Source organism: Monopterus albus, unplaced genomic scaffold, assembly GCF_001952655.1.
Source record: "Monopterus albus unplaced genomic scaffold, M_albus_1.0 scaffold172.1, whole genome shotgun sequence".
In the NCBI taxonomy this organism is placed as follows: domain Eukaryota; kingdom Metazoa; phylum Chordata; class Actinopteri; order Synbranchiformes; family Synbranchidae; genus Monopterus; species Monopterus albus.
Genome location: NW_018128052.1, coordinates 1,722,806 through 1,750,171, shown reverse-complemented (window position 1 = coordinate 1,750,171; position 27,366 = coordinate 1,722,806). Strand labels below are relative to the sequence as shown.

The 27,366-nt window shown below is 39.2% G+C and overlaps 1 protein-coding gene across 1 annotated transcript in view; it reads right to left on the bottom strand.

Annotated features, from left to right (window-relative positions):
- The window catches only part of clstn2a (calsyntenin 2a), a 148,130-nt gene that overhangs the window by 74,025 nt on the left and 46,739 nt on the right, over window positions 1-27,366 (bottom strand). The window contains exon 2 of the mRNA XM_020616221.1: window positions 10,010-10,132. Within this exon, the coding sequence (XP_020471877.1) occupies window positions 10,010-10,132 (123 nt within the window). The remainder of the gene's footprint in view (window positions 1-10,009; window positions 10,133-27,366) is intronic.

The following is a 27,366-nucleotide window of genomic DNA, read 5'->3' as shown; positions in this document are numbered from 1 at the left end:
TAAGACTGGGAACATAAACTGAAGTGCCAGAAATATGAGACATGATACACAATTAGGCCTGTGTGAATTTTGCAAGATACAGACAAAACGGCAGTACACAAATTATACATTGCTTTAGCGGTCCAAGTAGCACTACATCAACTGTGTGCTTCTGATAGTAATCTCATCTCTCTCAAGTTATAAAAAAACATAAGAAGATGTGTAACAGTTACAGCCATCTCTTGACTCGGGACCCCAGTTCAATTTTCCCACCAGTCAACCGACATCAGCTGGTGGCGTTTCAGCCTCGATTGGCTCAGGCTTCTGGGAAATGGTGTTCATCAATGCCAGGTGAAATTAGAAATATTATGTTACTGTCAATAATTTGTGGTTTTAAAGAAATATATCCTTATATTGTAAGCCAATGTAGTGAAACTCACAGCATACTATTGAAAACGGCTGTGTTCCAAGGCTGGTTTTACTTTTAGCCAGATTAGAAATCTTAGTGGGATTTTGAATGAGATTTTCTTTCTTACAGAACACAACCTGGAAGTTCCAATATCATTTTGTTTCTCTAATTGCACACTGTATCATTACTAGTGGCATTAGTGGCTTTCTGCACAGGAAATGGACACTGGGATTAATTGAATCAGCAACAGTGAAACTGAGATGTATTACATTAATTTGAATAATTATTACATTAATTTTGTATTTCTCAAGTGTACAGAAAATTTTAAAAAATGGTGGCTGTTTTCAAACTACAACCATGGCCCATCATTACCTGTGGTTGTATACATTATCTTGGTTTGTCATATACTGTAGAATGGACATAAAACATTTATTCTAACGTAAGGGGTTTATCCGAAGAATAATTAATACCATATCTAATTAGCTCCAGTCAAAGAGTCTTGTCATCCTGTTTACTTTGTGTAATTTGGATGATGGCAATGATGAGATAGGGAAGTAGAAAGGACAAAACAGAGGCTGAGATAAATGGGAATAGGAAAGAAAAGGAAAGGATGACACAAAGGTGATAGCACAACAAAGATCTATGTTGGTGACAATAAAAGAGAGATGGGGTCCAGGTAGGAGGGTGGAGGGGTTATAGAGGATGGAAGATAGTTAGTCTGAGCGACTCTGATGTCGTGCACAGGTCAGAAAGTCAGATTATCCTATTTTATGCTCACATGAACAAGACAAATGGAGTGAGGAAGATATGTAAATTGTGGCCTAATTGGCCTGTCAGGATACTGAAGCCCTGTCAAACCACTGTCAGAGCGAGAGAACACAAAGAATTACTAGATTAGTTTCAGCTGCCATTCACTGCACATTTCATTAAGTAATTGCAGCTCACATCAGGACCATGGGTCAGTGCTCTATCCTTGAAGAGCAGCTTCTTTCAGCCATCATTTTGAGAGATGCAGCACTGCTCATCAGTGCTCTACGGTACCTTCCACCTCCTGCAAAACACAGACACTGCCAGGAAGATTTCACTGGCCCCCTCTTCTGCAGACAGCACAAGGAAAACACATTTGAATGCAGAGGGGCTGAAAAGAAAACTACTAAATAAAATAGACACTGGAAAACATGTTATTTTTCTCATGGCAGAATATGTGTAATATTTAGATAAAGTTTACAGATAAGGATAACCACCTTTATTGGCCAAGTATGGTACAGTCAAGGAATCTGTTTCCGGTACAGAATTGATGGCAGCCATCTGTCGCGCCAACTCAACCGATGGTTTTAACCATCAGGGGTAACGGGGAGGGGGTTCGTAGGTGCACATGAGCTACCTACTGGAGCATATTGCTGCCACTATGAGAAAAAATGTTTGATAAACTCTTTTAACAGGAAAGAAAGGCACATCGACCAGCATTGCTATTAGGAGGTGCGCTCTAGCCGGTCCCGGGGAATCACTGATCTGACACTTAAATCCACGAGCAATAATTAGCCCATAAAATAACATATGAATGCAGGTCATGAGCCATGATAAACAGAAAATACCCTGCACATGACCCGACAACAATACATTGATTGACAGCAGATAGAGTCAGTGTGTGCACTACTGTCACTGACTCCAAGAGAGTGACAGCAGCATGTTAGGGCGCAGGCTATATGATCTGCTCTAGGGATGTGTGATATCATATTAGATATAGCTCCTTGAAACTGTATTTCTATATAAGCTATAGCCTATACTATATGTTGATAAAAAATCAATCAGAGGCTAAGAGGTTGTTTGACAACTTCACAATGCATTAATGATAGAGCTCCAGTGGAGCATTACTGGACATGTAATTACTCTGACCATAGATCCAATCAGCTCAGTTCAACAGTGGGAGGCATGATGTTACCCATTCAGGTTTCCCCATTTGTCAGTAAGTTTCAGAAAATGTATAACCTCAAACTATTCAGAAAGTGGAAAATTCCTTCTTTACTTTTTTTTGACATTTTTACATTAGATGCTGGTTATTTTGCACAGTGCTCTCATAACCTGAAACAACCTTTTGGAAGATTAGAGGAGCCTTTATTGTAAAAAAGTAGGTATGGGTAATTTCTTCCAGATAGTGAGAAAATTCTTCCTCTTTGTGTTTCTGCAGCCCTGTTACTTACATCAGAATTTGACTGAAACAAGACAAGGATGCAATCAAGCTACAGTGCTGTACCTGTGGCCCAGAGCAGCTCAACTCAATCATGCAAAAAAGAAGATGACATAGTCAGACTTTCACTCAAGGCAACATTCTCTGTCCATTTTTAGCATGAGGCTAAATACAGTCAAACATAGATGGGTTCTAACAGGGTGACTAAGTGAAAATCCATTATTACCTGTTGACAACTGAACAATAAGGTGAAATACCATTTGTAGAACTTCTGTCAGAAGTACTGCACATGTATAAGAACACATGTTCAGCCAGTCGCCTGTTCTGGGCAGAAGAAATGGAACTAGATACAGAATGAGAATAAATTCAGCTCTACTGTACAACTCCAAAACCTCAGTAGACTTCTGTCTGGGCATGTTTTTTTAAGTGTGGTATCCTCTGTATTGTACTGTCAGACACAAAAAAACAGCAAAGTAATGTGCTATAATGAAACATATTGTTTTATTTCAATTGTTATGAGATGTGTACCACTAATACCTTAACTATACCAACTGTACTTAAACTAGTCCTATTTAAAGGCAAAACATCATTGACTTAGCTGATAATATGAGCATAATATTGTGTTTATGTAAATACCTTCTTTCTAGCTATCTAACTAGTGACCGATTATTTAGCATTAAATAATTCTAATGTTTTAATTTAAAACTGATCAGTAACTAGTGACCGATTATCTAGCATTAAACAATTCTAATGTTTTAATTTAAAACTGATGCATGCATAACAACCTAACAGTCACTGGTCAAAGGGGTTATGCCATCACTTTAAGTGGTTGTGACAAACATGTTAATATACCTATTTATGCATCTAGCAGACAGTCACCATTAGCAACTGGCATTCATTTGTGTTTGTGGCTACCTAACAAATGTATGTCCAACTGTACACTTTTCTTTTAGTGGTATGTTCTTCACCAGTCTGGAGGAAGTGGGTACTGTAGCTCTTTAGCTGCTACAGTATGTAAATGGTCCATTAGTAGCTAACAGTGGCTAAAAGTAGTAGGTAGCGTCGTCTTTCTGACTTTTGGTGCTGGGAAAATATCATTCAGTGGGTTTATCAGTTTGTCACTGACAACAGCTGCTGCAGCTGGGAAACTAGGTTGATGAAACTGGTGAGAGGGAACCAAAACAGCCAGGCCATAAAACTGTTGATATAAAATTATTGACTAATGCATCTTTAATATAATAATGTGACATTATTACATCATTTGGGGTTTAATGTTAACTGATAATATACTACCAAATAAAATGTTTCTATTATTCTCATGCTGGTCTGTTAATAGCTACTAGTTGAAATAGTTTCTAGGTAGCTGTTAGCCCCCAGCATGCAGTACATAATCTTTCATGTTCAGTACCTGTTTCATGTTACACCTGCCTCACTCTTATCACTAAACACCAAATTCTGAAATTTTACTGCAACACAAACACATGTAAGACAGAATAAAGGAGGGAGGAACAGGAACAGTGACAGGCAAAGTGATATGTTCCTCTTCTCCTCGAGGCAAACAGACAACACACCTGTGTGGTGTGATCAGACTGTCCCTTCAATATTCTCACTTATCCTTTGATGATCCATCAAATCATCTCTTTTCCAACTCTCTCTCTCTCTTTCTCTCTCTCTCACACACATTCACATGCTGCATATAACCATTTCTCTTGTCTATTTTTGCTTCTCTCTTTCATCTCCTCTTCTCTCCTTACTTCCCCTTTCCATTTGTGTTTCTCTCCCTCCCTGTTCTGCTTTGTCTTTTTCACCACCGCCACCTCTGAAGTGTGCCACAGCTTCTGCTTTGTTGGGCCCTACAGTTTAATTACCACCTCTGCTTTCTTCACCTTGATGCAGTTTCACTTTCATGTATAATCACTGTAGGTGGACTGTGATTTGGCAAAGTGAAACTGTCTTTTTTGAAGACACATGTTTAGTCAAAACAATACACATGATCTGACTTTACTTTTAATGTCCTATCTCTCTTCCAATAATATGCCATCCTGCTGTTTCTGAGCAGATGGAACATATTGTATTTTGCTGCTGCGCACAGGTACAGTATAGTGCATCACAAAGATGATACAGCTGTAACCAAAAGAGCATTAAGAAAGGAACTTGTCTATCTGTCTAGCAGATTAAATAATGACTGGAATAAACATTGGAAAGCTGTGAAGCACTTCCTGTTTGTGTCATCACTGCAAAACTGGGAAAAAAATGATAATTTTTCCAGAGACAACTGTAGGCATATTTAAAATTCTCATCACTATGACTGATTAATACCAGGTATTGTAAATAATGCATGCTCACTCAATTCAAATAGCATAATTTTCATTACAAAAATCCCACTTACAACTGTCTTTGAACTTATGTTAATAAGTCCTATTAACTGTGTGCTTGGTAAAATAGGACAATGGCAAAGATAAAAATGTAAATTATGTGCAACATATCTTTGTTTATCCCAGCAAAGTAACAGTAAAAATTAAAGGGGAAAACCATGGTGTTTGTAATATATTCTATGTTGGCACCTTCTACACAGTGGCCAGTGTTTGACTGAAGGTAACTTATATGTTAATATCTAACTGAAAAGTCACTTATTTTATTTTATTTTGACAAACTAAAATGGTGGTATATTTTAGTGAATCAAATTATAATATATTTGTTAGACTTTTCATATATAAGTGAGTGTTACAGTATTTCAATCTTGACTGTGGCCCCGTGCTGGCATTAGATGGACTGAAGTTGGTCCAGGTACCGTGGGGAATCTGTTTATCTACTGTAATTTTGTATCTACTTAGAAATGTTGATCCTAATCAGAGCAAGCAGGGATGTAGATCAGTTATTACATTTCCCAATGCCTGGTATACACAGTATGTCTGGCATGAGAATTGTTTTAAAATTCTAAAATACGTGGTCATTAGACCCAAAAACAACACTGCATTAAAACAATGCAGGTGGCTGCATTGGTGGACGTGTGTTGCTTCCGGTACTGTCAAGATACGGTAGACAGTCCAGGTGGGTAACATATTAGTGAATCTGAAGGCTTATCAGATGCCAGAACACTGCACAGGGGTTTGTAATATTCTGAAACTGTGAAACGTTTCCATAGTAGCTATTATCGTTTTCTGAAATGAGTGTGCGACAAACAGTATAAATATATGATGCAAAATCCACCAGGAACGAGTGTTTACATGTGTGTGACTGGTCAAAGCAGCACCTTGCCAGATGATGTTGCAAAGCAGCAGAAGTTGAAAATGGTCTCCGTTTTTTTTGCCAGATCTCTCCGTGCGTGCAGCCTCACTGCACTACCACACTGGCCCCATTCAAACAGAATGACAGAGGTAGATTCAGTTTGGAATCTTATGTAAGTCATAATAAATGCATTCCAAACATGCTTTCTTTTATACCGTATTTGGCTGAATAAAATCGTGGGAGCAAAAGCTGCAAAGAATTCCACACTATTGGCCCAAAAACCTTACAGATTTTCAATACTTAAGAGCAGACGAGTTACACCTAAAAATTTAAATTGAATATGTTGCTTGTCTCGGCATTGGCATTTCAGCTGCTTCACAATCACCTGACTAAATATAACTGTCTACACTGGACACGTAGCAACTCATGCTTTATGCAGGTAACAGCAACCTAAAGCATCATTTAGGTTTCAAGTCCATTTCATGTGTGTAACTGCAGTGATTGTTTATTGGGCTACAAGAGCTGTCAAAACAACACTATAGCTGAGGTCTGCTGCTGCTGCATTGTGAAGCATTGCTTTCACTTTGCAGTCTGTGTAAACAAGGCATAACTAGACTGATTTTGTAGATTTTATACATTACTTTCAATTTATGAATTATTAGAAGATAAAGTTAATGGTGATTAAGATCATGGTGACAAACTAGTACATGAGAAAGCATAACATACGATTTCACACTAAAAACACAAGTTCAAGAACATTACTCACAATGCAAGGCTGGACCTACTGTAATAAATGCTGATAATGATGCCAGCTGTAGTGTACACAAACATATTCAAGCACATAACATAAACCAACCAATGGGAGTAGTCAAAATTTTATTTATATATTTGTGTGGCAGCTGCTCGTGACGACCCACTCTTGTTTTCATTGTCCATCTGTCTCCTCCATTTTTTCTCTTGGTTATCCGTTTTCCATTTTCCTCCAATTCTCCAACTGCTGTTGTTTTTTTACCCCTGTGTGAGTTCTGCAGAGGAAACAATGTACCACAGTGCATTCTTCTGGTACCATGATGAATGGAGAGAATCCGTCCCTGTTGACTGTGGCCTTGAGATAAAAAATAAGTAAATGAAAACTGCATGCCTGCCATGCTGTACCCTAGAGTCCACGGCCACCATTCCTCATGCTAATTTGATTGAGAATGCACGATCAGCACATACTCCTCAACCCACACACCTTTGCTCTAAGAAAGGTGTTGGGTAGAGGTGTGGGGGTGGGGGCGAGAGCTACAAGGATAGAGGATGCCATCATGGTGTGCAGTAATATCAATTTATCTCCAGGACGCCTGTCTCAGCATATGACGTTCAAGTTAGACCTATGTGGGTAGTTTACATCAAAGTGAAATGTGGTGCTGCAGGAGAGGGCAGGACAGAACGGGAGACGGGAGGAATAAAGAAAAAGGAGATATATTTAAAAAGGCACGGTGGGGTAAGGAGTGAAGATGAGGGAGTGTATGAGGTATTCAGAGGAGAAACACTAGTGATGGAGGGCCACTGGGTGGGAGAGGGAATAAAAGATGATGAGAAAAAGTACAGAGAGGAGAAAGGCGAGTACTTAACTATCTCAGTCTGTGTTCTCACACTGCAATTAATGTGGAGCCAGAAGGACAGCCTACTCCTTTTCTGCAGTAAAACAAAACCAGGATTGATGAGATTGTCTGTGATGCATAAGTGACTGCCCGTGCACTGGCTCGCAAGGAGCAAAGCGCCGAAATAGAGAAAAGGAGAAAGGATGGTTAGATTGAGAAGGAAGGAATGTGGCACAAGTTGGAGAGAAAGACACAAACGAAGGTGCAGATTAAGATAAATATTTGAAAGAATAGCTAGACTTCAAGAAATTTGGGGGGCAAAACAGAGAGAGTTATAGCAGCATTCAATTGCAAAGGGAGATAAATTGGGACAGAGTTGCTCTTTTGATGGGCATTTTTTTCCACAGTTTCCTTGGTAGCTTTTGTATGGGTTTCATTCATTAGAGCCCATAGAATGAAAAACATTCAAGGAGAGAAATATCACCAGTCAGCAGCCAGTGTACAGGGCTGTTTTTTTTCTCTCTCAGGCAATATTTCAACAGGCTTGACCTTCACATGCCAACAAACACAATGTGGTAATCATGGGGAAAACAATCAAAACGAATTTCCTCTTTTGTCCACCCGCTCCTTGTGGTGTTATTTAACTTTCATTCTGTCATGGATTTGGTTACTAGAGAAAACTATGTACTGTAAATTATTGTAGGTCAGTACTGCTTGATCAGAGAAGAACGTTGCCTGTAAGGAATATGTTCAACATCTATACTTAAGATATGAGTAGGATGAATGAACAGTATGAATAAAAGATGAAGGACATTGCATAATATATCCAGTGTTTTTTATGTCTGAGATAACTACATCTTCCCACGCCCCACCAAAGGGTCTACGTATGCCACAGAGCATCAGTTATAGTATACACTATATGTACAGTATAGGGCTGTTAGAAGCCCTGTGAGGAAAAGCTGAACAATTGAGCCTTTACCACGTAATCAGGCTGATTCACTGTTCAAGTTCAGCCATATTTACCCATTATTTACAGAACAGCTCACACATAACATTGGGGAAAAAAACAAATTATGGCAATGACATTAGAACAAAACAAAACAAAAAAAACACAAAAAAGGAAAACAGAGAGAGAAAAATAGCTGAGTATCAGTTTTCCATGGTTGTCAGCGCTAGGATTAATAGGAGCCATTTCACCATAATGAGCTGTTAAGCGTTAGCTGCCAAGAAGCCTCTTCGTTTGCCTTTGAGTTTGAGAATACTTTGTCTAATTATAACAGCCATCTCTGTCTCTCTCCCTCCTGCCACTGTCAACACTGGTCTACCTGTGTGGTGGCTGTCGGATTTCAGCTCTTGTTTGACCACATAATCAACTCCTGAAACAATCACCTGGAGATGAGATTTGTAATGATGTTGAACTGGCTTTATTGCATGTGAACCTGTTCGGTGACCAGACAACTTCCAGTCACCACCACACTACCAGTACCCAATTTAATAGTGACTGTTATGGGCTGAGAGACCTCTTTGCTCAAACATGAGCCAGAAAAAAAAGTGAAACACCACAAATGTCCTGGAACCTTTACTGTTTCGCTGGGATGTGGAAACCTTTTCTCAAGAAGCCACAATGAGTTCTCAGTAACCAAACTTGTGTAACATCAGACCAGCTATAAACCTAATAATAGTATAATGTAATACTGCTAAATTGCACATTTCCAAGTCAAGGCCTTCTGCTTTTGCAATATATACATGTCCAATATAAATCTAGAGAGTAAAACAGACACAGAGATTAATTTTTGAAGTCAGATCATGAATAAACACATGGTACAGTGCCTAGAACCAAAACAAAAGGGCAGTACACAGAGAATGTGAAGTTGTCGTCCTACCGTGTTGAATTTTGGGGATCACACTCATGCACATGCAATCTTAGATGATGATTATTGTGTGGTGTCATGAACAGAGCCCTGTCAGGGGGCATGAAGAAGGTGTTTCTTAACTCAAAACCTGAGACCTTGCATTTTCATTAAGCTTGAATCAGTCGGTCATCTTTACTTTATTCAACTCAAAAACCCATGCTAGTGTGAAAGATTTTTAAGAATGTTTTTATTTTATCCTATACTATTTTATCCTGGTGGTGCAGGAACAACGGTTTAAACGGTTTTAATTACTGGATATCAGAGAGAATACAAACCTTTATTTTTAAAGTTTTTACCAAGCTCTCTGTGCAGTAAGTTGTGTTTTTTTTTTTGTGTGTTTGTTTGTTTGTTTTTGGGGAGAAACTATAGCATGTAAATTAATTTTATATAGTATAATGAGGAGAAGAAAGTGCTCTCAAAACAACAAAACATTTTGTTTTTCACTGCTAAGGTTGATAAATGGGAGTCAGTCTCCATGACAAACAGTGAGTACAGGGAACTGCTGGAGCATCTGTTTGTGTCTTGGCATGGTGTGAAGTTGCCATAGTTGCCTGCACACAGTACTGACGCATCCTTGTCTCGGTGTGTGTGTCGATGCAAGGGTGTGTACACCATATTACTGGTTATACTTTGTAAATGTGTATGGATATTTGAGTGTGCATAGAGCAGATGTTTTTCTGTGTGACTGTGTTTGTGAATTTCCTACCAGCATAAGGGATCGGGGCATCCTTGTCCAGAGCTACCAGAGGAGGGTCCAGCAGCACCTTGTCCATGTTCTCTGTGATCATGCCATGGTAAGATGTCTCTATCCACGGCTTGTGCTTGTTCACTGGGGAGAGGGACAACAAGGAGGAATACCATAAATGTTACTGTCTTCCTTTCTACTTTTTCCTTCAATGCATGTTTCAATTTATAGCAAAAATGTGCATATCATGACTGGAATTCACATGCTTTGCTGTTTCTAATGTACACCATTGTAAATATGCTGAGGACTGAGAATGAGAAAACAGGAGGTAAGGAAACCCTCAACTTTTTAGATATATTACACTGTGATCATGACTGATCTCTTTTTACAGATGACAGGACTAATGAAGTCAGAGGGTGAACACTGTGAAAGATGCTGTATATAAATATTATATGCAAAAAGTCCTCTAACCTATATGACCATATGGGGCAGCTCATTAAATAATGCTCCTAACAAACCCACCAACATTAACAACGTATGTTACACAACCAAGCTTTATGGACCTTTTTTGTCATGTAAACAGCTATAAACACAGCGGTTGGCTAGCAGGCTAGTTAGCAGCATGCCATTGGTACTCCGTCATTTTGAGAGCTGTCATAAATATGATGCAACAGTTATAAAACATTGACAGTTTTATTACATTTTCCACACAAACTACTTGGTATGGTTTAGGAAAAAGAAATACTTGGTTAGGTTAAGGTACAAAAACTACTTGGTCACGTTTAGGAACAAAACCACAAGCCACACACTGGAATTGAACTCTTTCTGGAGGTGAAGTACTTTGTTTTGTGTACCTAGCCAGCCACCCCAACCTAAGGTAGACTTTGCGCCTTTATATAATACATCATATTATTTATTCATTTCCAGTCTCATTATACAGCATTACATTTTGGATATTCTTGCTCTAAAAAGGGCTTTGTGTTCTCTGACAAAGCACTGCCAAATGCCATAAACAATGTTTTTCCTCTGAACCAAGTCTTTGCAGTAGGCTTCAGGACTTCACTTCTACACTCTCTACACTTCACCCTGCACCATCATCCTTTTCTACAGAGCATTTTCATTGTTTTTCCTTCTCTTTACCTAGAGAATCCAACCACCATGGCACAGAATTGAATCAAAAGTCAGGAGGATCAACTGGAGATCACAGAAAAACAGGTCACCATCACAGTAACATTACTGACACGGTAAATGCAACTTCTGCTCTTGCAGCAGGAGATCACAAGTAGATAGAAACTGATGTACGAGAACAACCATACAGGACGTGCATGTCCACATATGTACACACACACACACACACATACACACACATATTGTATGCTCAGATCTCCGGTGTACAAGGGTAAGTCTCACCAGGGAGATGGGACGTCAACTTGACCTTTCAATCCACTGAAGAGAAACATTTTGTTTCATGCCAGTGAGCAGATGACATGTCCAGCTGGCAGTGATTTAAAATGCACCAACTGTTCCTAAAACCTTCCCACAGGTTTTCAACTGTTTGGAGAAATTTCAGTGGTTTTGCCCTATTATTCTATTTTCTTCCCCTTGCTTGTTTCTTCACTAAGTTGAGAAGTCAGGGTTACAGTACAAAAGGAAATGAGTGTTTGGCTTGTCAAGAAAAAATGTTTGCTTAAAGCAACAAAAACCATTCAAACCTCTGCAATTTTTTTTTTACCAAACCAGTTTTTCCAAACTTGTTGGTCACATCATCTTATACCATACATTTAACAACTTTAACCATGTATATTCTGACATTTAGTTGGGTTTGACACAAAAACACATTATTCTGATGAGATGGTGTATAATTAATAAGAGGTGTGCCTTTTTACATCCTGTTCATATTTGGCTTTATTTCACTGACAGAGACCTACTGATCATACAAGATGGGTTTCTCAATCCTGCTGAGACAGAGTAGAGAGTGGATTATAGAGAGCAAAAAAGAACCACAAAGGAAGACATTATTCATACCAGGAGTCTCATCTCATGCACATACAGGAGATTGAAAGCACTGCAGCACACAGCATGACTCTGCTCTGCTGGAAAGTGGAGAGACGAGACTTAAGCTCTGTCTCCGGGCAATGTTTAGGCATTTTTACACATGGAGTATTTTACTTGTAAAGGTAGAAAATCAATGCAGAAAAGCACATAGCATTCATGCTTTTATGGTGTAACGCAGGCACAGTAAAGCTCCTTCTCAATACTTACATCCTTTCTTGGAGTCACTCGTCTGTGTAAAATTTCCACCCAAAAGAAGATATGAAATGAACTGAAACTATCTTATAAAGAGCCTTCTAAACCAAGACCCTATTAGACTGAGGTGCTGAGGTGTCTATAAAACAGACTATTAAAATGAGCATTATTGAAGTAATTCATCATTCCTGTGTGCTTGCACTTGGCAGTGTAAATACAAATGAATCCATCATGCTCACATAGCATTTCATTTACACTTGAATATGTCTTCAGTTAGTCTAATATCAGCCCTGAGCTAGTGCAGTTTACTCATGGATGGCAGGTTCGCTTCCTGGCTCAAGGTCTTACATTTATCCCAAACAAATTGGGCGGTGGTTGAGGCAGCAAAGCTGTGACTCTTTAAAGTGCAACTAATATACCAGCTGTTTTGTAGAAAGATCACATACCAGAGCATGGAAACAGGCTATTTCCAAAACTATTTTCATGACATGTAGTACTGCAAATCCATTAGTAATGCATTTAACGTATTCATCCTTCACATCCTGGTTCTGAGGAGCAGCAATGAAACTAAAATTGAAGTAAGTTTGCATTTAAAGAGAGAAGTGGAATCTAAATGCCAGGACTACACTGCACTTGACTAAACAGGCACATTCCTGGGAAGTCTGTGAGCGCATGGGGTTGTTCAAATCCACAGTTCCTTAAGTCTGCAAGAGGTCTCTAAAGAGTCTGCATAGGGTACAGATTTCATTATAGAAAATTTGAATAACCCATAGCATTATGAAGATCCTTAGCTGAGGGTTTAATATTGATCAAATGTTGTCCTCAAGATAAAATTTACATATCATGCATAACTTGCTAAAATCAATACTATCCAAAGCCATTCAGAAAAATTCTTTGAAATGATTTACAGGTTCAGAAATTTCAATTTATCTCAGTGGAAAAACATGTGGTCTTTAGGTCTTGTCTCATAGCGCATTTCGTCTGATTGTGGTCCCGCACACTATGACTGTGACGACATTAGCATCCGTGTATCCATGAGGGCTAAGTCTGCAATATTTCTGGATATTTGGAGTCTGTCAAAAAAAAAAAAGAAAAGAAAAAACACCTCAGGCAGGAGCAGCTGCTGAGACAAAGCCAGCCCCACTATAAAATGTAACTTGCAGCTGCTTTATTTAAGATCACCTCCCAAACTCAAACAAGACTTGGGGCTCTATTTTCCTGAAATGAGGCACAGATGCCAACGTGTATAACTCCAGGTGTGTATGAGTTTAGACAGAGTTTGAGATTTGCAAGTTAGCATTTAGAAAAACATACAAGGTCACTTCACATTTAATCCCAGTGTCTCAACTTAAGACTTAAATAAAGATATACATAAGCCGTGCCAGTAGTGCATAAATCAAGCTATCACTTCCTCACCTATTCAGACTTTTGTAACTTTCTGGTTATTTCCATAAACCCATCCCACCTCCAGAGGCAATCTGACCTTCCCTCTGTCTTTAGTCACCTGTCTCTACTCTGCTCACCTGCATACCTGTTTCCCAGTCCCCACTTAGCCTCAGGTTAGATATACCAGCCTGATTCCCTCAGCCCTCAGCCAGAATGTCTTGTGTGCTTTCCCAGCCATAGTGTTCCTGCCATACTCACTTTCTCTGTCTGTCTGTTTTTGATCTGCCTGTTTGGATGCTATGCTTTTGTCATTTCCCTTGGACTTTGGCCTAGGCCTGAGTACATAACAAGTGGCAACATACAAGGCTGAGAAATGAAACCAGTGCGGAAGTGCCAAAACCTGCAGTTCCTCAAATGGCCACTTGGGGTTGAGTCTAAAAGGGAGTCAATCCCCCATAGTCTCCCATGTTGAAATGCCCAACTTTACAGCAGAAATAACATGTTTACATCCTAGTAGGAAAAATGGTTTGGTCTCTATAGCTAATTTCCCCTTCCATTACAACTGTACAGGAGGTGAATTTTTAAATAACGTGCCTGTTTAAATACTGAGGCTAAAAGTTAGGCATAACTAAGGGCATGGCCACGTTGAGTGACAGGTGGCAGGGCCCACCACAGGTGGTTAGCTGCTAGCTGTCTAGCGAGATCCATTCATGCTACACCTATTTGCCCATTTTTGGATTAGCCATAGCAGGCAGAGTGAAACGCTACCAATATGGTGGCCGCCAGACTTGAGCTTCAAAACCACTCGTCAGAAAAGCAATATATTACATCACGGTAGGTTTGTGTATCTTTATATACAGTCATCAGTTCACACATGGCCTTAGTTGGTGTGAAACTGTACAAGACATAAAGTTCACCAAAAAACTAAAGGTCTTTATATGAACATGAGTGCACAGAACATTGAGAAGGAACTAAATGGAAGGTGAGTTTTTTTACGGTTATCGCAGAGTGAAGTAATATGAAAAACAAGGAAACAGCATAGTTAAATGAAAGTGAAGGAAAAAACTGGCAACGATTTGGCAAAGAACAAGTGTGAGCTGCTGGCTTAAACATAGTCTCTTGATTACAGATTGAAAACATGTGAGAGTGATTAAAGCCAGTAATGAAAGTGATAATGCTGAGACAGATGAACATACAGAAATTGCATGGAATTGTGACATTTGGTGCCAGGAGAGTATGAAGGGCCTGAGCAATGGCATTGCAGCTGCAGGGAAATACAGCCCCAGGAGTCCATAGCCATACAAATGACAGCATGATTCAATAGCAGTCCATACAATAGTTAAGACCTAATGGTGGGCTGAGCTACTAACAGACATTGCCACCCCTTTAATTTTGCCTCTAGCACAGCAATTATACTATTTTTGTTGTAGCAGATTCCTCCTTTCATACTGTAAGGTTGTCACTGGCTGCAATATGCATGTCGTCTTTGGCCATTTCCTAAAGAACATCTGTAACCATTACAGTATTAGACTGCACATTAAGAAGGACTAATTCACTTTGTAGAACTAAGGGTCTAAAAGTGCATCTAGTACAGAACTGGAAAAAATCCAGTATGACAGTAATATGAACATAGAAATCCAGAAACAAGATTTCCTGCAAATAACATTACTGCAGGGAACTGTCACCTTGTCCATCCTGGAACTGAAATCAGAATATCTGTTGTTGCCCCCTGTGAGTGGGGTTCACGAAAACATATTACTGTCAAGACACAGATGATTACCTTTATTTGATTTGGGTCCCATCTCATATCAGAGATGCTGCATTACTGTGTTATGTATTGATCAATACAAGTCATGTTAAATCAATTTCTCTTTCACATTTATTTTATTACAGTAATGTTGCAATGCGATATTCATCTCTCCATAGACTACATAAGGTAAAATAGCAAGGCACAGATAACAACACCACCACTAACAAGTAATAATAACAAAAATTAAAAGAAGAATGTTTAAAAGAAGGAGATTAAAAAAAGAGGAGGCAGACAAGTCTGAGAATAAATTAAAAAGATGTTACTTATTTTGCAAGTCTTATTTTGCAAAATAAGAACAACCAGGAATTTATTGTTGGACTATTCAAATAGTAAACTGGCTCTTAAGGAGCTAACACACCCATAGCAGGATGTAGGTAACTGGCACAAGGAAAACAAAATGCCACATTTGGTACACAACAGTATACCTATCTTTCATGGTTTTACCCGAAGCTTGCCCTGAAGAGTGAAAGTGGCAGCACTTATTGTATCTAACTGGTATGATGCTTTTTTTGCTGTGCCTTTTCTGGTTTTATTTTTGCTGCTGGAGAGGAGGGGATTTACATTGAGTTGTCAGTGACATTGGGTATATTACAAAAGCTTGCTCTAAAACATTACTGAATTCAGTATACACAAGCTGAATGGAATCCCTTGGATTACTGCTACATTTGATCATGCACTGTACAGTAAGATTTCTGGTTTGGTCTGTCTAACAGGAATTCAAAGTAATAGGAACAACTGAAGGACTTTTGAGGTCCTGTAGGCGCCAGCCTACTGAATTCTTTATACAGGATTTGACTGTCAGAGGTGGAAAGTAACTACATACACATTTACTCAAGTATTGTACTTACTGCAAGTAGAATTTTGTGGTATCTGTACTTTGGGTATTTTCATTTTCTGCTACTTCAGACTTTGATTTCACTGCACTTTAGATACTTAGAGTTAGTTATTTTTCAGATTCTCATTAAGAGAGCAGTATAATCATAAGACTTCACTTCAAATTGTAAGCATAGTTTAAATTTGCTCCGCCTTTACCGGCTGCAACATTAACACCAACATCATTTCCCACATTCTGCTGATGCAGGATATCTGTCTTTATGACCCACTTGTGCCCCTGGTGTTGTGGTGGCTTACAGGTTCAAACTGCGCCAACAAGTCACTCATTAATACAGAGCTGTACAGTATATTTTTAATGACATTGTATAATTCATCCATCTAGGTGGTGATGTATGTGCAAGTAATGTAGATGAGTGTGTGAGAGACAGAGTGCTTCCATGTTTAATTATCACTTATTGTACCAGGGTACTGCGAGGTCACTGTAGATTTGTACATTCTCAGTCTGCTCCAACAACCTTTCAATGGCACTGAGGTTTCATCATAAATCTTTTAAACTAATGAAAGGTTGATGTGCCCTGTGGAATTGTATTTACCCTCCTGTTACTGATCCACTTGACTTCTTTCATCCAACTTTCTCACATGTGTAGTGTACATTATCCCAGGTTTCCCTCTGGTTCCCTGGTAGAGTTGTGCTCCTACTGAGGGATTTAGACTGCATTTGAGAACTTTTATATTTTATGTAGACTGTCAAAATCTTCATTTAATTTGCATGAGAAGCAGAGAGGTTTCCTACAAAAATGGGTAAAATCCCAGAAAAGGCACATCAAAAGGTAAGGCACAATATGTGGTGCCACTTCTGCTCTTCAGTACTAGCTTTGGGTTAAACCATGAAAGATGGTTATATTGTTGCTGTGTACCAGGTTAAATGTGGCTTTCTGAAATAAGTCACATGTTTTATGGGTCAGTCAGTGATGGCACAAGAAACACCAGAGTAAAACTAATGGTAGGCAAAGCAGTAACATTTTACTGTTTTCACATTAGATATTTTAAAAAGGTCTAATATTTGTCCTGTGAGTTACAAAATACTATTTTAATTCCATAATCACCACTTTTGGTGTTGTCTTCATACTATCTAATTTTCAGTCAGAAAGTACCGGTGTCTCAACATGCTTCCTTCCTCATCCTCACCTTTTTTCAATACCATTAAAAGAACAAGAATAAAGTACTACGGAGAATTCAAAATATTTTCAGTCTTCTCACAAAATAGATGACAAATTAATTTTCTACTTTTGAGAAAACAAGAAAAGTCCGTCTCTCCCAGTGCCATGACAGGTATCACAACATTAAATTAGATCTTTTATTCGTGATTTCTCAAATGAGGCAGTTAAAACAAATCACCTCATCATAGACCCATCTCTTATAGTGATGTGTCCGTGTGGGAAAGGGTTTATGATGCTGTTAGTTAAACAGTAAAAGCGGTCAGAGAATTAAAACTGCAGATTCAGAGCCATTTAGCTCAGTTAGGAGGTGATAATTACTTTAGTGATGAACAGTGAATCTCATTATATCACACTTCTAGCATTAACTGACAGCAACTTAATATCTAAGATATAGGAGTTAATTATGTGCATAACACTACATGAGCAGACGTGTTGGATTTTCAGTTCAAGTCATTAGAGTGTCTGAAAATATAACTCTGTAGATGTTTACTGCAATACCTTCATGCATATGACAGAGCATTTACACCACGGGGGCAGAGATCGCTCTTATAGGAAAAACTTGTTTAGTGTGTGGTAGTTATAAAAACAATTATACAGCTGTACCTTCTTACTGATCTAGAAATTGATGTGCAATATTTTAGATTAAACCTTATGAAAAAATATTTAGTTTAAAGCTACACTGAATCAATATTTTTATTAAAAATAATAATAAAATGACTATGTGTAATGTTTGTAGTGACAAAATCGCAGAAAATTATCTCCCAGATCTGCAACATTTGCAGTTCCCCACATCTCCATCAAACATTTCAGTAATTTTTCAGCCTGGTCTCACAGTAAAATGTTTAACAGCTATGTTGGACCACAGCGTAAAACGTAGTGGTGTCACGCTATCGGCTGTAAAATTGGCACATGGCAACATTTGCTGTATTGTAGCCAGGTGTCCTTCTTCGTGGTCTTCTTCTTGGTGTTTTATGATAATTGTCCAACAAGATAATGGCACATTACTGCCACAAACTGTTGAGGTATAGGGTGTGGAGCTTTATGTTAAAAACACTAGAAGGTGGTGGATGGATGGGTCAAACAAACACCTCATTTTTATGTGGAGAACCAGAGAGTGTCCAACATTGTGTGTTAAGTGTTTTCACTGACCCCAGGGCCTTTTCCTAACCTTAACCATTTAGTTTGTGGCGTCAATATAACCATACCCTCGGTTTCAATTTTCAATCAAGAAACATGTTGCAATGTCAAAATTTCTGAGAGCTGTGATAGTATGTTTTGCATTGTGGATCAATGTAGTTGATGCTGGGTTGATCTTTTAAGTAGTGTCTTTGCTTTGGTTTTATGTCCTGACCTCAGACCACTCTCATGGCCTCCCCTGTTTCCAGCCACAACAAGTACATATTTTCATAATAAATAAATGTATAGGCAATTTTTTACTAACAATCAATTAGCAAAAAGTTGTTCTTCATAACTTTTTAAGGTCATGCCATGTCAGTGTTCAGTCAATTAATACAGCTTTAAGCAAAATACATTATATGACTTTTATTACTTTTCTGTGCTTTAACTTTCGTGCTTTCATTTTCAGCATACAACTATTGATTTGTTTCTTGTTTCTGGGGTCAGAAAGCATTCCTACCATAAAGAATGATTTTGCTTGAAAAATACAGTATTTAATCCATATTTACTGTAACTTAACCAGTTCAGAGACCATTCATCGGTGGGTTTCGGGACCAGCACTCAGAAACACTGACGTAAACAGTAACAGTGAAATACACTTATAGAAATGACTGGGAAGGGAACCAAACACACCAGCAGCAGATTACGCATTAAAAACTCCAACGCTCAAGAGACGAGGGGGACAAAATCATTACATTAGGTCCATAAGTACTATAAGCATTGACTCTGACTTTTACAGTCCCAGTGCTGAAGTGTAAGATGCAGTTAGCAAGAACAGAGTAATTAGGTATATTGACTGCTGCAGATAAGACCTGCACTTTAAGCAGAACTAGGTTGGAGCTGGCCAGTGGGTCATTTTCAGAACATTAATTCTTCCCACTCACTCTCTCTCAGGACTATTTCTGCTTGTACAGTTAGATCTGCAGGCAGTGCTGTTGTTTGCTAGTGTTTTTTCCCCAACAACTCATTAAAAGGGCTATAAACTCTGATCTCCACGAACCACGGGTCATAAAGCCCCCCCCTCCAGTTGTGAAGACAACAATTTTACAGAGATTTTGATTTAATTTGGCTTTACCCACAATCCCATCAAGACGATTCAGAGGCTGGTTTTCTATCAGTATGTGAGATACAGATGTGCTATAATTGCTTTGCGACATACAGCTCTCTCCTTTACCCATCTGGTGATAACTGCATCAAAACAAACTGGGGAGGGAAAGAAAGCCACTGTGTTTAACTGGCCTACAGGCATTTAACAACAGCAAGCTATCTGGGAATGTCTGAGAAGAGTGCACTAGTGTGTGTTTGCAGAATAAATGGTCATGGACAAAGAACAAATTAAAGGTGTGTGAAAGAAGCCAAAGAAGCCCCACTGTTGAAAGAAAGGAGAAGTATAATAGTCACTGAAAGAACACAGAAGGAATCAAAGTGGAAAGGTACAGAGGAGTGGGAAGTTAACGGTCTGTGATGGTAGTGTTTCCTCTCGTGAGCGTGAGATGGAACTCAGCAGGTTTCTAATTGGGCTGGATCTCATGAAACAGCAGAATCCTATGGAGACTATGGAGGGTGAGTGGGTGTCATCATTACAGAAAATGACAACAAATCTGAACTGGAAAAAAAATGTATTATCCATGTTCAAAATAGAAAAAGGGCAAACCATGCTCCTGTGGTTTGTTAACGAAAAAACCACAATACAATAAATTTAAGGCTTGAGGCCCAAGACACACAGCATAAACTAACTCTAAAAGATGCAACACATAAACTAGATATGGCCATCATTCAAACATCAGAGTGGGTAACCTTCAGCTGAAAGAGTTATGAGAGCACAAATGTCATTTTAGCCGGATGGCAAGTCTGTGTCTGCATTTAATTGATAAGAAATGCTATTTGCATTCATGCCAATTCTCAAAAAAAGTCATTATCATTATAGCTTTAAGCAAACATTCTAGTTTGTTTAAGTTCCTGATTAAGTTTTTTTTTTCTCTCAGCTGTGGCATTTCCTGACACCAAAGCTAAAGCAATACCCAGGGGAGCCTCAAAATGTCAATTGTTTGCCATTAGAGTGTTTGGCATTCAAAATAAGGAAATATTGAGCATAGCTGAAAGAACCTCAGTCTGCCTGCCTTCCAGAATTACACTCAGTAATAAACCTTATTTGTTTTTCTTCCTTGTCTGCCTCTTCTACTTGCTATGAATCATTTGTTGATTTAAAGTACAATGAGAGAGGGAGGAAGCGCTCCTCGGATAACCAACAATGGTTCTGATTAGTTTCTTCAGAACAAGACATGCCGAGTGCACTCAGCAATGGCTTTCTGTCATTTAATTTCACCGAGAGGCCCAATGAAGAGGCACAACAGGAGGATTTGAGAGGAGTGAAGTGAAAGTGGAGTGGAGGGAAAAGGACAACAAAGAGAGAAGAAGGAAAGGGATGGGGAAGGGAGGAGGTGATATCTCCATTAACACAAAGCAGCAGGCAGCGAGAGGAGAAACTGAGGAGAAATGGATGGCGGTGTGACTGACTGGATTGAATTAGAAACAGTTCCACTCCACAGACTTTGACTTTATGTGACAATCAAACAATGTAAACAGTCTAAAATTCACACTTCAACTTGCTTCAAATACCACAATCACATAAAAAAAAAACTTGAAATGGAAATTCCACTTCCTGGCTGGCTGGAAAGAGCGATTCCTCTGCTCATGTCTGGCTTGACATCCTATTTTAAGTGACACTTTTTTACACATTCAATGCAAAGCAGCCTTGAGAGGTACCTAATTTAGAACAAATATTGACAATCTAAACACATTTTAACATAGACAGATTACATTTTTCACCATTCAAAGACTACAACTCAGAATTGCCAGTAAACACCAGTATCACGTAACTCAGATAATTCTATCTTCGGAAATCATTTGCTTGTGTTTTGTTCAGGCCATCTGTGTTGTCAATCAGGCAGTTTCAATCTGGAGCTTCTGAGAAGCTACTGTGAAGTTGTTTTATGTGCAACAATGAATGGCAGCAGATTGCTTCCTCTGCAGGCGTGAAGAGAAGCCCCTGGTACCTCCAGCTACACTGATTGTGCAGTGACACCAACAGCGAGCAATGTACACAGCCCACTCCATTTTGTAACTGTCAGCAGTTACAGTTTCATACAAATGTTGTGCATTATTAATGCACAATAATAACACTGTGAAAAATTTCTTAACTGGTGTATACACAGATCAAAATAAATGACAATATAATAAAAGTTGTTCACAGTTATTATTATATAAAATATAACTTAAGGGACAAGGCTGGCCATTTTATATTTTAACAGTAGTATCGACACTCCTCATACAGAGACTAAAACCAACAGTGATTTGCCTCTACTCACAATTAATGTCTGTCAGTCCGGGATCAGCTTATTCATCTGTACCATAAACCTCCATGGTTGTTCAAAAACAATTAAAAACACACCAGGGAAGCACACCACTGCACTGGGTGACATATTTCCTCAAACAAAACACCACACCCTGATATTTTGTAAAAATGTCGCCCCAAAGGATCAGAACAGCCAAAACCTTTTACAGCATCTGAAGTAAGCAAGAGTCAAAGGCCCGTGCATGAGATCGCTGGATTCTCAACAAATATCAGGGTTTGTTGTTTCGTAATGAGGAAGCATGTCACTAAGTGCAGTGGTGTGTTTCCCTGATGTGTTTTTAATTATTTCTGAACAACAATGGCGGTCTATGTCACAGACAAATAAGCTGATCCAGGGCTGACAGACATTATCATGAGTAGAGGCAAATCACTGTTGGTTTCCGTCTCTGTATGGGGAGTGTTTGAAACACACTTAATACAGAATGACTGGCCTTATCCTTTAAGATTATATATGTATATAGAATATTAAGGTTATTTATCAATGAAATATTTACTTTTTAAATAAATACTTCTTCACTCTCTATGACTGAACAGATTGTCTTCTGATGGAAGTCACAACATGTGGAACAAGTGATCTTGAGTTGAGAATTTTTTCAGACTACAAATGTACTTACTTGTAATTAACTACATTATAACTGATTTGTTATTACTTTAAAAAATTTTCCACATTATGTTACAGCTCACCAGATGAATGAATGCTCTGCCAGGCTTACGTTCGAGCGACCATGCTATGTGAGAAACACATCCTTCACTCCATCCCAGTGACGAAAGTTGTACTTCTTCTGTTTGGCTGCTGCTCTTCTTATCTTTTTTGTTGCAGACTCACATCCCTGCTGTATCAGCTGAGCCTGAGCGTTTCTTACCATCTGTCTCAGATCGTCTGTCTGTCACTGTCTGCCACAGAAAATCTGCCATCTAAACCCACTTAACTATGTCTTTCTTTTGCCCAATCTCTCACCCGCTCTCTACCTGTCAGTGGTATCAGGTAACAGGTGCTAAGTGTCAGTCCATCAGTTTGTTAGTTCCTGGCGAAGACTTATCTTCAATGTCCTTAGAAGGACCAAGTTGAAAGGAATTTAGAGTGACAGTCCAGTGTCAATGAAAGCAGCACAGTTAAAAAGGGGAAATATTGGCATATCCACTGTAGAAAATGGACCGGCCTGCATATTTCTATCAGAACCCCACCTGAGAGTGTGGTGTCCGAGCCCAACCTGGACCCAACAAGCTTATCATATATAATGTCCACACCCAACCTGAGCCCACTGCATTTGAGTTTGTACAGTGTTTTTCCCTCAGCCTCAACACGGACAAGATGAAGGAGATGACAGTGGACATGAGGAATGAGAAGAGAGAGTGGTAAAGACCGCGGAGAAGAACACCAGGACTCCACTGCCCTCTCTGCAGAGCATCTACCACTACAGGGTGTGTAGGAAAGCTGCCTCCATCCTCAAAGATCCCACCCACCCCCAGCATGGACTGTTCATACCCCTACCCTCTGGTTGGAGGCTCAGGAGTGTGAAATGCAGGACCTCTAGACTAAAAAACTCTTTCTTTCCGACTGCCATCAGACTCCTAAACAGCTGACTCAGGATCTACCTCATGTAATTCCATCTGTATTGTTTACATACTCATTTTGCACATGCATAATTACATAATCACTGCTGAGTATTTACACTCCACGGCTCCCACGTAGCATAAATTCTCTCTGCATTATGTTGTGTTCTTGTTGTATTTTTATTGTGCTTCTTTCACTTGCTGCTTTAAAGTGCCTTAGATTTGTGTTACTGCCTATTTAGATTTGTTATTGCTCATCTACCTTATATTTCACTTGTATTGTGTGGCATTCATATGGACGGCAAAGTAAGAATTTAATTGTACAGGGGGCATGTTTCCTAACTGTGCATATGACAAATAAACACTTTGACCTTTGACATTTGAGTGCTCCAGCCATCTAGCCAAATGTTTGACCCACGTGTCTGAACCCAGCCCAGAACCAAACATAATTTTAAATTTCTGTCTGAACCTGGCTCAAACCCTCGGGTACCGACATTTGTGACTAATGGCTACACCAGTGATAATAACAAAAAAGCTGGAAGTGGCAATAGTTAACAGACAAGGATTATTTGGTTTTATGTGGGTTGCTCGGCAAATAAATACAGCAATCCTGTACTGAAGTGGATTTAAATGTACTACATTGAAAACTGAAGTGATTTCTTTGCTCAGACATGTTTATTTTCAGAATAAAGTGGACACCAACACCTTAACTAGCTGTTTCCTCCTCGCCCTTCAGTTCATTTTCTTCTGGACATCGTGTAAGTCTACAAATCCACTAGCAGAATAATTAATTGAAATAGAAGGAAGTCAGTTATATCTGTCCAAGCTGCAAGATGTCTGGCTCAATTACAGCACCAAAGCTGTTCCAATAGCGCTCTAACAAGAAGGAAGCAGGAAATTACTTCCTCTGTGGTGTCCTTAACAGAGTGCACAGCTGAGAACAGTAGTTACATCAGAAGGTCTAAAAATGGTTAGTCTGTCCACTTTGTGAAGAAAATGGTACAAAATTCATCCTGAAGCCACCACTTTGCAGAAGGACACAGATATCATTTTTTAGGATAAGCAATATAAAGCACATGATCTCAAAAGAAGCAAAACAAATCTGCTGTCCTTGTGACACATTTATCCTCCTGTGTAAACATGGATATTTCTTCTGTGCTGCTGACTGTACAGACAACAAATGCACCATCGTAATCACAATTAAATATGCTGTCATGGGTCATGTGGGAGCTATTATTCCAATATTAAACCTACTTGTGCTCACAAAGCAGCCTTAACAATGCGCCAAAGTCACACCATGAACAAGTTCTTCAGCTGAACTCGCTGCAAAACTGCTGTTCTCTCACCTTTCACATTATCCATCCTGACAAGAGCTTTATTCTGAAAAATTTCATATGTAAAAATATGCAAAGAAATGAATTCACATAAAGAATAAAGGCTTAAAGAACCTTATAGGTTTATAAAGGTATAACATATAGCTAAAAATAGTTGCAAATCCATGTATGGTGCTGTGGATAAAAAATGAGAAATCACCTCAGGGAGGTTAAAGTTGCTGGCAGAGGCATTTTTAAAGTGGGAAAAAAAGCTTTAGTCATGGCTGGAGGGGCCTATAAGCCCCTCTAAAAAGAATAAGCATAAAAAGCAGTTACTTTCACAGAGGACACATTTAATACACATGAATGTGTATGCAAACATTCTGACATGCACAGTCACCCAACAACACAGACAGAACCAGTGAGTACTGCACCGCTGAGAATAAGGATTTGGAGCTTTTAAGCACAGTTTTAGTACTTTTCCTCAGCAGTCCTCTGGTGCCACTGATGTGCACAGTGGTGTTTGTTATACTCAAGCACCAGAGCTCAAAAGTTAAAAGAAACCCTGTGAATGTAAAAGCCTCAAACTTCACCATCTGAGGCTGAAAGAGAAGTGAACAATGATTTCAAAGAAGTCAGGGAAGTTTGTCTGAATATGTGTTTCTACAGTATAAAGTGAAATTTATGTCACCTCAGCAACCTTTGTTATAAGGAAAAAAGTGCAAACTAATCAGTAAAATGTGGGTCTTAATTAAGCCTACAAGCTGAAGCTTTGTCATAACAATAAAATCAGACTATAGCTCACTGTTAAGATTAATAATACATGCTGTCTCTAGGGCAGAATGAATGAACAAATGAAAGAATAAAACACACTTTTCTTTAAAACCATCTCTGTGTCACAGTATGGAAGGTCAGCATGTCCTAGTCTCTTATGTCTGTATTAAAAGTTTTCTCAGTCTAGAGCTGGGTATCATTCCAAAATTTTCGATACAGGTGCCAATACCTGGCATGGTATTTACAGCAGTAAGCAAATGTCTCCTTAGAGCTTAACACATTAATCATATTCCATGATGTTATTTCAGTCCAATAATCAGCAACTGAGGGAGAACTTGTTATGGTTGAACACTGTGAATGTTTCATCTTCACCTCAACTCCACTTGTTTTTCAAATGGCCCATAGCCTGTGTGGAGCCATTAGGACTGGAATGAAGCTCTTACTATTGGACAACTATGTTCTTAATCTGTTAATAAATACTTTAGTGTTTCCACAGCTCTGTCTCCTTCTCTCTGTTTTATACCTGTCCATCCTCTGCCTCCAGAATCACAAACACACACACTCTCACACACAAAGCCTGAGGCTCTGTCCAAACCACCATGGTAGAGAGGACCAGAGGTGATGGACTATTGACTGATAGAGTTCAAGCAGTCCATGTAACTCTTGGTGGTTTGCCAGCAACAGCCTTAGGCAACCTGTTACTGCTCACTTTGTGTTTGTGTCTGCGCACGTGTGTGTCTCAATGTGTGCACTTGTGTTTTTGCTACCAACTGATGAAATTCCCAGAAGCCTGTGAGAATGGCCAGGAGGATGTCTGACAGGTGAAGATAACAACAGCCAACAGCGTGAATGCAGTGGGCTTTATAAGCACAACATGCCAGACAAAACACATTGTCTACTCTGAATAAAAGTTGAATAGGTAGGGGGATAGGGCTCTACGTTCTTGTAATGGGATGGGGTGGTTAACACACATGGGCAGTAGATGTGTGTATTGGCTAAAAAACTGTGTGTGCATGTGTGAGTTTCAGTCTAAATGTGACTAGATGGGAGCTCAGGTAGTCGGGGCAGGAGAAACCAAAAAAGAAAGAGGCAGAAAAATGAAAGTGCATGAAACTGCAATGAGACAGAAAGATGGGGGAAATATCAAGGATTAGTTACAGGCCAAGAGGAAGAGCAGGAGCCTCGAAGCAGTGGGAGGAGGAGAGTTCAAGGTATTCCTTTTGTTTTTAGATTTCATTGCAAAAAGCGTTTAAATCAAATTTCCAACACAAAAATAGGCACAGGAAACAACAAGCACCTGAATTACACTGATGCCACTGTGGCTACGACCTGAAACTGCAGCTGATCTGATGATCATACAATAACAAGTGGCCCCCCAGAAAAAGAGGAGAGAGTAGGATTTTAGAAAGGCTAGGCAACAGTAGACACACTGGTACATTTAATCCATACTAACATATGCTGTTCCTCTGCCACATCGTCCTTTATCCTGCAATAGAGGAGGACACACACAGAAAGCTGAAGTACATCCTGATACACTGATCAATGCACCTCTGATGTCAATAGTTCAAAAGAGCTGTTATGTGCCGTTCGCACCTGTCAGTGAGCGAACGAGAAAGAGGCGGTCCCAGGTAGCCGATTTCAGTGCAAGC